At 48.4% G+C, this 10,854-nt stretch overlaps 1 protein-coding gene and 1 long non-coding RNA gene across 2 annotated transcripts; one reads left to right on the top strand and one right to left on the bottom strand.

The window, feature by feature from the left end:
* Window positions 1-3,100: 3,100 nt before the first annotated feature.
* LOC141381922 (uncharacterized) lies at window positions 3,101-5,778 on the bottom strand. The gene is made up of 3 exons (XR_012402829.1): window positions 3,555-5,778; window positions 3,285-3,473; window positions 3,101-3,210 (listed from the first exon to the last, which is right to left on the bottom strand). It is a non-coding gene; the product is annotated as an uncharacterized lncRNA (long non-coding RNA).
* A 1,050-nt stretch (window positions 5,779-6,828) lies between these two features.
* On the top strand, window positions 6,829-9,599 carry LOC141381990 (uncharacterized). Its single transcript, XM_073949095.1, has 6 exons — window positions 6,829-6,879; window positions 6,993-7,379; window positions 7,797-8,142; window positions 8,613-8,782; window positions 8,855-9,109; window positions 9,189-9,599. Exons 1-6 carry the CDS (start codon window positions 6,829-6,831, stop codon window positions 9,597-9,599), a joined length of 1,620 nt encoding a protein of 539 aa, XP_073805196.1.
* Window positions 9,600-10,854: the final 1,255 nt, after the last annotated feature.

The raw sequence follows: 10,854 nt of genomic DNA, 5'->3' as shown, positions 1-10,854 counted from the left end.
ACAAGCTTAGATTTGCCCACCTGTCAGGTTTTACACCATATGGGGCACAGCATGTGTTTTAGGATGTAACTCAGGTTTTTGAGCACACTTGTTATTGTTGTTCATTTATTTGTTTGCTGGAAATTGGAACTGAATTTAGAAAAAGTTTTGAAACTAATATTTGCGCTTAACAAACGCAATTGATTATTTATAGGCTAATGGATGTCTGTGTGTAAAGGTTTCCCTATCCAAGAGTGTAAGTGAAAGTAGATCCATTATCACTCATTCTCACTCGATAGATGCTCTGTTTAACAGTTTTCTGTAAAAAAAAAACAAAACAAAACAAAAAAAAACTGTTCACTGTTTGCTAGTGAAATGCTCAGTTTTTCCACTTAGACTTACTATACGTCCTGTAAATAATGAATGCGCTTATGGCGCGACAAAGCTGGCTCTTAAAGGGAATGGGAGATGAGACTCTAATTGGTTTATTCACAAAACACACCTATAACTCATTAACAAAATAAACTCAACCCGTTTAGACCATGCGCCACGGCACAAAGCGGGTTTTCCCGTCCTTAAATTAGCAAAAATGCGTTCTGACACGCCCTGAAAGCGGTTGTGCCCTGCGTTTTGGACCATCAAAATAGACCCCTTAGACTGTAGGCAAGTTTAGCATTTGAAATATTACACGAGTTGTATAAATTAGAAGGAGAAAGAGTAAAGTTAGTGTTCATCTGGGTGCCAACTCATGAGGGGTTACAAGTAAACGAAGAAGCAGATAAAATGGCAAAGCAAGCTACAATAGAAGATAATATAGGAATGGAAGTGAATTACAGTAGAATTGAAGTTAAAACAATAATAAAGAAACAAATAATGGGGAAATGGCAGTTCCATTGGGAAGCAGGAAAGAATAGAAGGCAAATGTACAATATTCAGCCAAAAGTGGGTAAAGGGAGGCACTCGAAAGGAAAGAGGATACTATTTTATCCAGACTAAGAATTGGGCATACTGGACCTAACAGTACATTGAAGGTAATGGCGAAGCACAGAACAGGTCTATGAGTGTGGGTAAAAATGAATCTGTTGAACATGTGATCATGCATTGTGAGCGGTATAATGAAGAGAGTTATGGGAAGAAGTCAAGAAAGAGATTACGAGTTCACATTGAAATTTTTATTAAATCCTGAGGTAGGAAGGCATATTAAGTACACTGCATTGTTTAGATTTTTAAAAGATACAGGACTGATTAATAAGATTTCATTTTTAGAATTACTTTAATGCAAATTTATAAAGTTTAAGGTAGGGAGGGAGGGAGTTATTTTCTGAACCTGACATAGTGGGAGAAGTGAGCAGAAGTCAGAGGAACTGGAGACGCGGCGCTGGCGGATACGAAGTCTCTCATTAGGTTAGGGGAAGGGATTATAATGGGAACAGTAGAGTCTCTGAATCAGGTTACAGGCAGGTGGGGATAATGCACAAGAACTGGTGCGATCCGCCAAATAAAAGCAATGAAGTCCTGTGCGAAGTCTTGTTCTGCCCTGTCTGACATTACAGGACATGGAAGGAAATAGAGAGCAAAATTCAGGAAATACCAATTCAAGCATTAATAGGTAAAAAAAAAATTCCAGATGAAGATCCATTATTTTAACCCACTAACAGAGTTTACTCTGAAAACTTGGTATACAGTGGTGAAGGAACTTCATTTGGAAAAACAAATTAAAATCTTGAATTGGGTGGCGCATGACTCTGATTTCAAACCTGGAACTATGGATAATAGATTTAAACGATGGGTATATTTAGGAATCTCTTCATTTGTACAATTATAAAAGATGGCAGAATGGAATGCTTCTAAACTTTAAAAGATAAGTTTGGTCTTCTAAAGCAAGATGTATTTAGATCTTTACAGTTGCTGGACTATTAAATAAAATAAATACAGGATGAGGACTGAAACGACCAGCTTGTTCAGATTTTTGAACAGACATAAAAGTATGACTAAAAAAATGTCTAAATTATATAGAGCAATAAGTAATTCTAGAGGACTCTCAACAGACTATATAAGATTTAAAATTGGAAAATGAAGTAGGCATTATACTAAATTAAAACCAATGGGTTAAAATATGTGCTGTCCCACACACCTCAACAAGCTCAAGAATGTGGCGCGAGTTTTGTTGGAAAAACTTAATTTGATTATTTATTTTTTTTTTTTAATTACACCCTAAATTAAATCATTACAATTGGGGACTAATCCTTGTTGGAGGAACTGCTGAGTAAAAGAGGCACATCATGTGCATATATTCTGGCAGTGCTCAAGAATTGATAGTTTTTGGGAAATGGTGCACTTAACCATCAATGATATTATTTTAAGCTTTACTTGCATCTCTTGTTTGATATATATATATATATATATATATATATATATATATATATATATATATATATATATATATCTATATATATATATATATATATCATTCCACATGTATATCCATGTACACACATATGCATAAAAATATTAAATTAACCTCAAAATAAATAAATATAAAATAAATTATAATAAAAGGTTGCCAAACATATTTTCACAATGATACATAACCTATAGAATTATGTAAATGTTCAGTTATAATTATATTGTCGTTGAGGAGAAAGTCAGCCATTTACTCTATTTCTTTTCAAAGGTTTCTAATTGTAATCCAAGTGCATGTGTCATTTTTCCACTTCCTTAACTTCTGCTATAATTTCGAACCATTCGTCTTTAGTTGGTGGCTCTTCTTTATACCATTTCCGGGTTATAGCTTTTTTACTTGTTGCCAAAAATATCTTATAGATATTTATTTTCCTTTTTAAGATTAATAGGAGTATCTCCTAGATAAAGTACTTCAAATGATCTAGGAATATAAAGATCAAAAATACAATATTGGGAGAAAGTGTTATCGCGAGTCCCCACAGCCGGCCCGACGTTTCTCTAAGCGGCAACCTGTACACGGTTAATACAGATTAACTCCTCACTTAGGCCGGATGACCGAGGACAGACGCCTGTAGCTGGTTCTGCAGGACGGATGTCCAGGGCGCAAGTCTAATGTCAGTTTGCCCGATTCTGATACATGAGACAGACACAGAGAGGTAATTTGTTCCATTTTATTTAAGGGGGAAATTGAAACAATTTCTTCCGTTTGGGGTTGGAAGATAACCGGCTTCCATCGCTGCTGCGCTTGGGCGCTCTCACTCTACTGTCCTAGAAGGAAGAACACACACACATTTCAGCCGTGGATCGAGCTATCTAAATCGGCCACCAACACACTTACTTACCGCTGGAGGATGGCTGTCAATTTGATTATCACCGGGGGTTTCAGAGAGGGCCTGTTCGAACAGGTGCCGGTAGGACATGGCTTGACTGGCCGTTAGATTCATTTTGTAATAGCGGTCCGATGTGCTCGTGTCATGCCCCATAAAATCCGCGAGCTTGGCTCGATGTTCCCCGCTGTGAGCGTGTTTAATCTGGGGGGAGAGAGACGATACATTTAGCCACAATTATACCGCAAATATCACAATTACTAACCCGGGTAAAGGATCTCTTACGTGGGTTGCGATTGATGAACGAACATCGGTGAATGTGGGGGTCCCTGGAAGTCTCATCTCGGCCCAAGCCAATTGGAAATATTGGTTCAAATTTTTGCAGTTGGATGGCCTTGACGTGAAGAAAAAGTAGTTGGCAGACTTCCCACCGGGTAGGCTGGATCTCAGACCCAGAAATTTATTGAACCATTGGTATTCTTCGGTCGTAACAGCCAGTTGCGCGGCCTCGTAGGCCTGATTTGTCTTGTGCGTCACAACCTTTATTTACACAGAGACCAAGCCGATTTACGCGGCTTAATTAATTTGGTCCCCTTAGTATGGGGATGGGGGGTTACTCACATTAATAACCAACGACAGGCCATCCGCTGACCGCCTAGCCCCGGTCACTTCTTGGATTAAAAGATTTTGGAAGACGCCTGGCCTATGACCGGTAATAAATACCAGGTAGGCAATTAAGTAGCCGTATAGCCGCCATTTGACCTTTCGTGTTCGGGGAGGAGGACAGATCATCTGATACAGAAACAGAGCGTGGGTTAGCGGAGCCCATGTCCCCCAGTCATTAACGCAGCGACCGCAATCAGATCACCTAGATGCTTGGGAATGATCGAGCCCGCCCGCTGATGACAGGTCAACAGGTCACATTTGGATATCAGCCTAGCCTCTTTTGCCCACCTCACAGAGCGTTCGTGGGCTGCGACTTTGCGATGCAGCCCGCGGGATAATGACCTTAATTCCCTCATAACTATGACCATGGCACGTGGCGTCAGCCGGCACGAGGTTGGTGGAGCCTCGTACACATACTGCAGGAACTGAATCACATGCTTTAAGTACTGAGAGCGGGTGGATTCAACTATCGGTGACCGGCCCAAATCTACCACCCATTCTCGTATTTTAGATGGGTTCTCCAAGAATAACAGGTCGTCTACCTGCTCCGAACCAGCGCTCATGAACTGCAAGAATGACCGAACGTGACCCACTTTCGTGGCCGCGTTATTTCGGGTCTTGGGGGTCGGATCGCTGCCAAGGATGTATCCCTTGTATTCGCAGACCAACTGGCCTGCCAAGCACACCACATACGCGGTCAAACTAGGTACAATAATCCGGGTCAATTTTAGCGTTACAGTACTCACGTAATCCCGTTACTTTGCCCGGAGACGAACCACGGACCCGGCTTGTATGAGGTTGGATCACGGCCTTTTCATTAGCCCTTAGCTGACTAAACATGCGGGTCAGATCAAGCAAATGCGCCCGCAACGAATTGACGTCGTCGGCCAAAGACTGCAGGTCGACCCGCGTTGTTGCCCCAGACCCATCACCAACCCTCTCCTCCGGCGGCGCCGCCGCCTCCTCCTCCTCATCCGACAACCGACTAACCACCGCCACTGATGGATTGCTGGACCATAGATCACGGAGAAACCGTTTAATTTCTGTACGCTTCGCCCAAGCCGTGACCTTTCAGGTGACGATCCATACGGGCTGGCCTTTTGAGGCAGTCCGGTAATGGACAAACGGTCTTATTTATGTCGAATCGGCCGGACGACAATTTGAGCAAAAGGAGCCGTTCTTGGGGGTTAAGTATACCGTGCGTTCGCTTCAAATGTTGGGAAAGATCTGTGTAATCGCCGCCACACAACGCGCATCCCATACCCATGGTCAAGAGTGTTTATGCTGACGTGGCATTCGGCTTTTATACCCTCGGGCGCCCGGATGATTACACCCCTTCTTAAAGGAGCTGTGCCGTTGGTGGACCGCAACTTTAAAGGAATAGTCAAACCGAAAGGCCCCTAACGCTCTTTCAGCTGACAAAAGCTTGGATCGAGGGATGACTTTCAATGGATCGCAGCGACGGAGCTGCTCTGCCACGCACGACACCCCGACCCAGAATCAGGTCGTCTACGAGTCATTTAAGCACCGGGTTCCCCACAAACATGCGGTGCGTCACTGGAAGAGGGGGCGGCGCTCGTTCTAGCCGCGCCCCCGGTTCCTGTCACGAATGGCTCTCCGCGCCAGGGGCCCCCCCGGAGAGGGGCTTCCCGGTTACCCGGGGCCTATCGGAGATCATGGCGCTGCAGTATCGCTGCTTTTAGGCGGGATTCTGACTTAGAGGCGTTCAGTCATAATCCCACAGATGGTGGCTTCGCACCAGTGGCTCTTCAGCCAAGCGCACGAACCAAATGTCTGAACCCGCGGTTCCTCTCGTACTGAGCGGGATTACTATTGCAACAACGGTTCACATCAGTAGGGTAAAACTAACCTGTCTCACGACGGTCTAAACCCAGCTCACGTTCCCTGTTAGTGGGTGAACAATCCAACGATTGGTGAATTCTGCTTCACAATGATAGGAAGAGCCGACATCGAAGGATCAAAAAGCGACGTCGCTATGAACGCTTGGCTGCCACAAGCCAGTTATCCCTGTGGTAACTTTTCTGACACCTCCCGCTTAAAACCCCAAAAGCCGGAAGGATCGTGAGGCCCCGCTTTCGCGGTCCGTACTCATACTGAAAATCAAGATCAAGCGAGCTTTTGCCCTTCTGCTCTACGGGAGGTTTCTGTCCCCCCTGAGCTCGCCTTAGGACACCTGCGTTACCGTTTGACAGGTGTACCGCCCCAGTCAAACTCCCCACCTGACGCTGTCCCCGGGGCAGGTCGCGCGCCCGGGAGGCTGTTCCCCAGGGCGCTTGACACCAGAAGCGGGGAGAGCACTGACCAAGAGCTACCCAACCTCCCTGCCTAACCGGGTAAGTGAGGAATCGATAAGAGTAGTGGTATTTCACCGGCGGCCGGCCCGGGTAGCCCGGGGGCCTCCCACTTATTCTACACCCCTCATGTCTCTTCACAGTGCCAGACTAGAGTCAAGCTCCCGCCCCAAAACGGTGCATGTTCGATGGGGCTCAAACAATCCCCTTCTTGGGGTGGAAAAAGTGAACGTGAAAGAAAGGCTGTGGAAAAGCTCCCGCAGGCCAGAGCAGCAATAAAGGGGGGAGGGAGTGAGGTGGGACACCCCTTCCCCTACTCGAGTCGTAACAAGAGAGAGAAGTGTCGAACCGCTGGCCGGGGCAGCGATGAAGGGGCGGGAGTGCATTGTCGAACGGGACACCCCCCTCTGGTTCCTTTGAAAAGGGGGGGGGGGGAGTGAGGTGGACACCCCTCTCCCCCCTACTTGAGAGTCGTAACAAAAGAAGGCTTGAACCGAATGGATCCCCGTAGGGCATCGGCTTACACCCCCTGGTGCGGGGGGGTATCCTTCCTCTTTAAGAAATACGGGTCCACCAACGTCATGACGCAGAAGTGGACACCGCCTCCGCCCGCTTATCAACCGCCGCACCTGGCGTGTGGGCCCCTTTCCCCCTCTGCATTGGCTCTAGCACGGCCATGGCTGAATGTGCCCTATGCTTCAACGTCTACAGTCGGCTTGCTCCTCACCTGACGGCCGTTCACTAGGTGACCAACTCGGACGAGAAGTGGCTGCTGCTCGCGCTGGCTGCCGGCCACGTGGACACGCGGAAGACGCCGTGCCCAGTCCCGGGCTGGCGTCCTGTGACTAGACAGGCACTTGAGGCAGCACGCGGAGCTCTCGACCTCGGGCCGGAAAGAGGCTATGGGGAGGGCAAAACGTCGGAAAGTAGCTCGGGAGTTGCAGTGACTGCAGTCCACCCAGCCGGCAATCCCCTTCGTGTCCCGGCTAGCCCCTTCGTGTCCCGGCTAGCCTCGTCCTCCGAGGAGGAGCGGGACTCGGAGGGCCCAGAGGCCGGCCGCCCGTGCGCCGACCGCGGCTGCAGGCGTGACACGGAGCGCATACAGGCTCAGCTAACGGACCTGGGGAAGCAGGTTACCAAGATGCGGTCCACCCTGCTCCAAATCACACGCCTCTACTGGAAGTTAAGGAGGGGAGAAGGAGGAGGAAGAGGGCGAGGAGAACCAGGTCACCTACTGCATCATCGACTCCCGGGTGAGGGGCACCCGGAGGTCCTACGCCCCCCGAGCCTCCGGAGGCTTTGGAACCCCATGCCTACCCATTCCCGGACCACGTCCCTGTGCTGAGTTGAGTATATTTCAGGCATGTCACTGTCGCTGTGCTGGGTGTGTGTCTTCGGGGAAGTTGACTCTTGGTTGTGCTCGTTCCACAGACCTTCTCTTGGGGGAGTTCGAAGGCTACCAACTGGGCAGCGAGCCCACCGCCCGCCTGCGGAACAACGTCACTTCGAAGCTAGGGAGAATCAAAGCCTTCCTTGGTTACATGGCCAGGGGCACTGCGGAGCCAGGGACCTTCCTTTTCCTCAACCAACCAGCCTGAATCTGAGCGTGGACCGCCCTGCTAGGTCAGACGCGGATGGCCGAGCCCACCAGGCAGCACTATCTGAAGAACGTGGCCCAGTTCCTGGACTACCTATCGGAAACCCCGCTGGCCGCCTCTCCAGCACGGCTCTGGTTCTGATTCGAAGGGAGGTCAGAGCCCTCATTCGCGGCATATGCCGGCGTGTCGTCGTGCACGAGGTACGGACCAAGCAGGTGAAGGAAAACAGACTGATCCCCAAGGCCAGCCTAGTGCGCTGTCACCGGACCGCTGGGAGGAAAATTCCTGCCCTGCTAGGTAAGCCAGCCTTCCGCCCTTCCAACAATTCCCCCTGTTCGTTCTTCCGGGGCACCAACAGCCCTTGGTTCACCCACGTCTGTCTGCCCCTCTCCCCCGCGAATGGGACTTATTTGGGGGGAAGGGGGGCAGACAGACGTGGCTGGGTGAACCAACGGCTGCTGGTGGCCTAGGTTTAATTTCCTCTCTGGGTCACCAGCAGTTCTTGGTTCATCCACCCACGTCTGTCCGCCCCCCTTCCCCCCGAATGAGTCCCATTCGCGGGGGAGAGGGGCAGACAGACGTGACTGGGTGAACCAAGAACTGCTAGTGCCCCTGGAGAAGAAACGAACATTTCCTCTCCGGGCCACCAGCAGCTCTTGGTTGGGCTGCTGGCGCCCCGGAGAACAAGTCAGTAGCCAAGAGCTGTTGGTGAACCAGAGAGGAAATAAAACCGTCGGTGGTCTAATTTGGCTAATGTCCTTCATCAGATAGCCTCGAGTCTAACCCAAGCACTAGGCAACAGTGGCGCTTTTATGGCTTTCTGACTGGTTACCTAACTTCCATCTCTGGGCATCGCTGTGGAGTCTTCCAGAATCTCACAATCCAGGAGGTTGAAGAGGCCTCCAGAAGCCCCGACGAGTCTGCTTATGTCATTAACGTGAGTATGGCGCTAGTAAGGTGGGGGTCACCAGTAGCATGCTCTCACTCACTGCTTGTTCTCTGATGGCAGATTACCACGCACAAGACAAACAGAGCCTTCGGGGCGGCGCAGTTGTCCCTAAACAGGGAGGAATACAGCTGGTTCCGCAGGTTCTTGGCGCTGCAGGCTGGTCTCCCTGGAGGGAGCCAGGCTACCTATTTCTTTTTCACTTCCAGAGCCAGTCCTTGTCGGACCCTGAACAAGTACTTTCAGTCTGCTTGGATCAGTATGGGCCTTCCAGGCAAACCCACCTTTACTGAAGTATGGACTGCGATCGCGACCCATGTGAGTATGCATGTGACGCCCCTGTAACTACCAGCGGCGGCTTCGGTCCTAATCAAGCTTCTGTCTCTCTCCGACGCAGGCAAAGAATGCACACTCTTCAGAGGATCGCCGCAAGGTGGCGCAATTCATGTGCCATGACACTTCAACCTCAGATAAGTTCTATGCACTTCACCTCGGACTTCTCCAAGCACGCGAGCGCCGCAGACTGTTTGAAAGGGCCCTGGTGGAGGAGGAGGATGGGGAGGCAGCAGGCACTGAAAGCCCCCCGCGGAAAGGGCACAAGAGGACAGAGACTCCCGTCTCTCCCCTGGTAAAATCAGATTCTCTTTGGCGTGGACAGCAGAACGTGTGGCATTGGCTAACTGCCCTTTATGTGTCTCTTTTCCAGGAGGGAACCAGCAGGAGGACGCTGCCATGGCGTCCTGCCATGGCGTCCTGCCAGGGGAAAAAGCCAGGGCGCTCGTCCACTCAAACCAACAGAAGACTCTGAATCGTCCTGAATAAATATTGTACAACTTAACAGTCAAATGGTGTTCAGTGTCTTCATTATTCCTTTTATTTATTATCTGTGTGGTAAAAGTAGATTCAGTAGGGACAAATGAGCCCTGTCTTCTCAGTTCAAAGCTGGATGCTTGCTGCGTCCAGGTTCTGCCTTGGCTACGTTCCGATTGGGACAAATTATCCCTGCCTTGTGTGTTAAAAGTGACTCGTGGGATGCCCCCGTCCAGGTTCAGCCTTGGTTGATAGCTCATAGGGAGAATTCATCCCTTTTGCAGCACAAGGAGGTGCTGGGCTGGACAAATCTGTCCAGGTCTGCAAATGCTTTGAACGCCCAGATGGCCTTGAGTCCAATTCTGTATATTAGCAAGCTTCTCCCGGGACAGCTCGGTCCTTTGAGATGCATAAAGAGGTCAGGACAGGGCAGCTGTGGAGTGGAGGTTAACTTTATGGAGTAAGTGACCACAGTAACTGACTCATTTATTTACTTATTTAACAATAAGTCAATAGGTCATATTTCTTAAATAAGAAACCTTTTGGATCAGATAGTTGTAAGTTACCAAACACTGTTAACCTACCATTGTGGAAAATGTTTGATGATGATGATAGCTAATAACAATAAACCATTTCTGCCGTTGTGGAAATGTTAGCACAAAACGTTATCAATATAACGTTTTTAGAAGGGTCTCTTAACGTTGTTAACGTTCTTGTAACGTTGTTAAAAAAATGTTCTTAGAACAAAGTTCTCGAAACGTCTTCAGAACGTTATTTGTAATTCATAAACGTTGTCATAATGTTGATGAAAAACGTTCTTTGAATAAAGTTCTTGGAACGTCTTCAGAACGTTATTTGTACTTCATAAACGTTGTCATAATGTTGACAGAAAACGTTTTTAGAACAAAGTTCTTGAAACATCTTCAGAACGTTATTTGTACTTGATGAACACTCTCATAAGGTTGATGGAAAACGTACTTAGAACAAAGTTCTTGAAACGTCTTCAGAACGTTATTTGTTCTTGATGAATGTTGCCACAATGTTGATAAAAAACGTTCTTAGAACAGTTCTCGAAACGTCTTCAGAACGTTTTTGTACTTCATCCCAGATAGCAAAATACACTCGGGCCAGTTCCGGCTAGATTGTTGCCTGCCGGAGACTAACCCCTCGGCCCAACTTCGGCTGCCGGACTCGGGCCGGATGCCTGTGGACTCACTGCCCGATTCCGGCCCGAATCAAGCGGGCCAGATGCG

This window comes from Danio rerio, chromosome 4 (genome assembly GCF_049306965.1).
Source record: "Danio rerio strain Tuebingen ecotype United States chromosome 4, GRCz12tu, whole genome shotgun sequence".
Classification (NCBI taxonomy): domain Eukaryota; kingdom Metazoa; phylum Chordata; class Actinopteri; order Cypriniformes; family Danionidae; genus Danio; species Danio rerio.
This window is presented reverse-complemented; position numbering and strand designations above follow the sequence as displayed.

Excerpts from the sequence above, each read along its gene's own strand:
- LOC141381990 (XM_073949095.1), top strand. The coding sequence starts at position 6,829 with ATGACGCAGAAGTGGACACCGCCTCCGCCCGCTTATCAACCGCCGCAC. Across the intron at positions 6,880-6,992 it reads CTTATCAACCGCCGCACCTG|GTGACCAACTCGGACGAGAA; the intron begins GCGTGTGGGCCC and ends GCCGTTCACTAG. Across the intron at positions 9,110-9,188 it reads GGACTGCGATCGCGACCCAT|GCAAAGAATGCACACTCTTC; the intron begins GTGAGTATGCAT and ends TCTCCGACGCAG.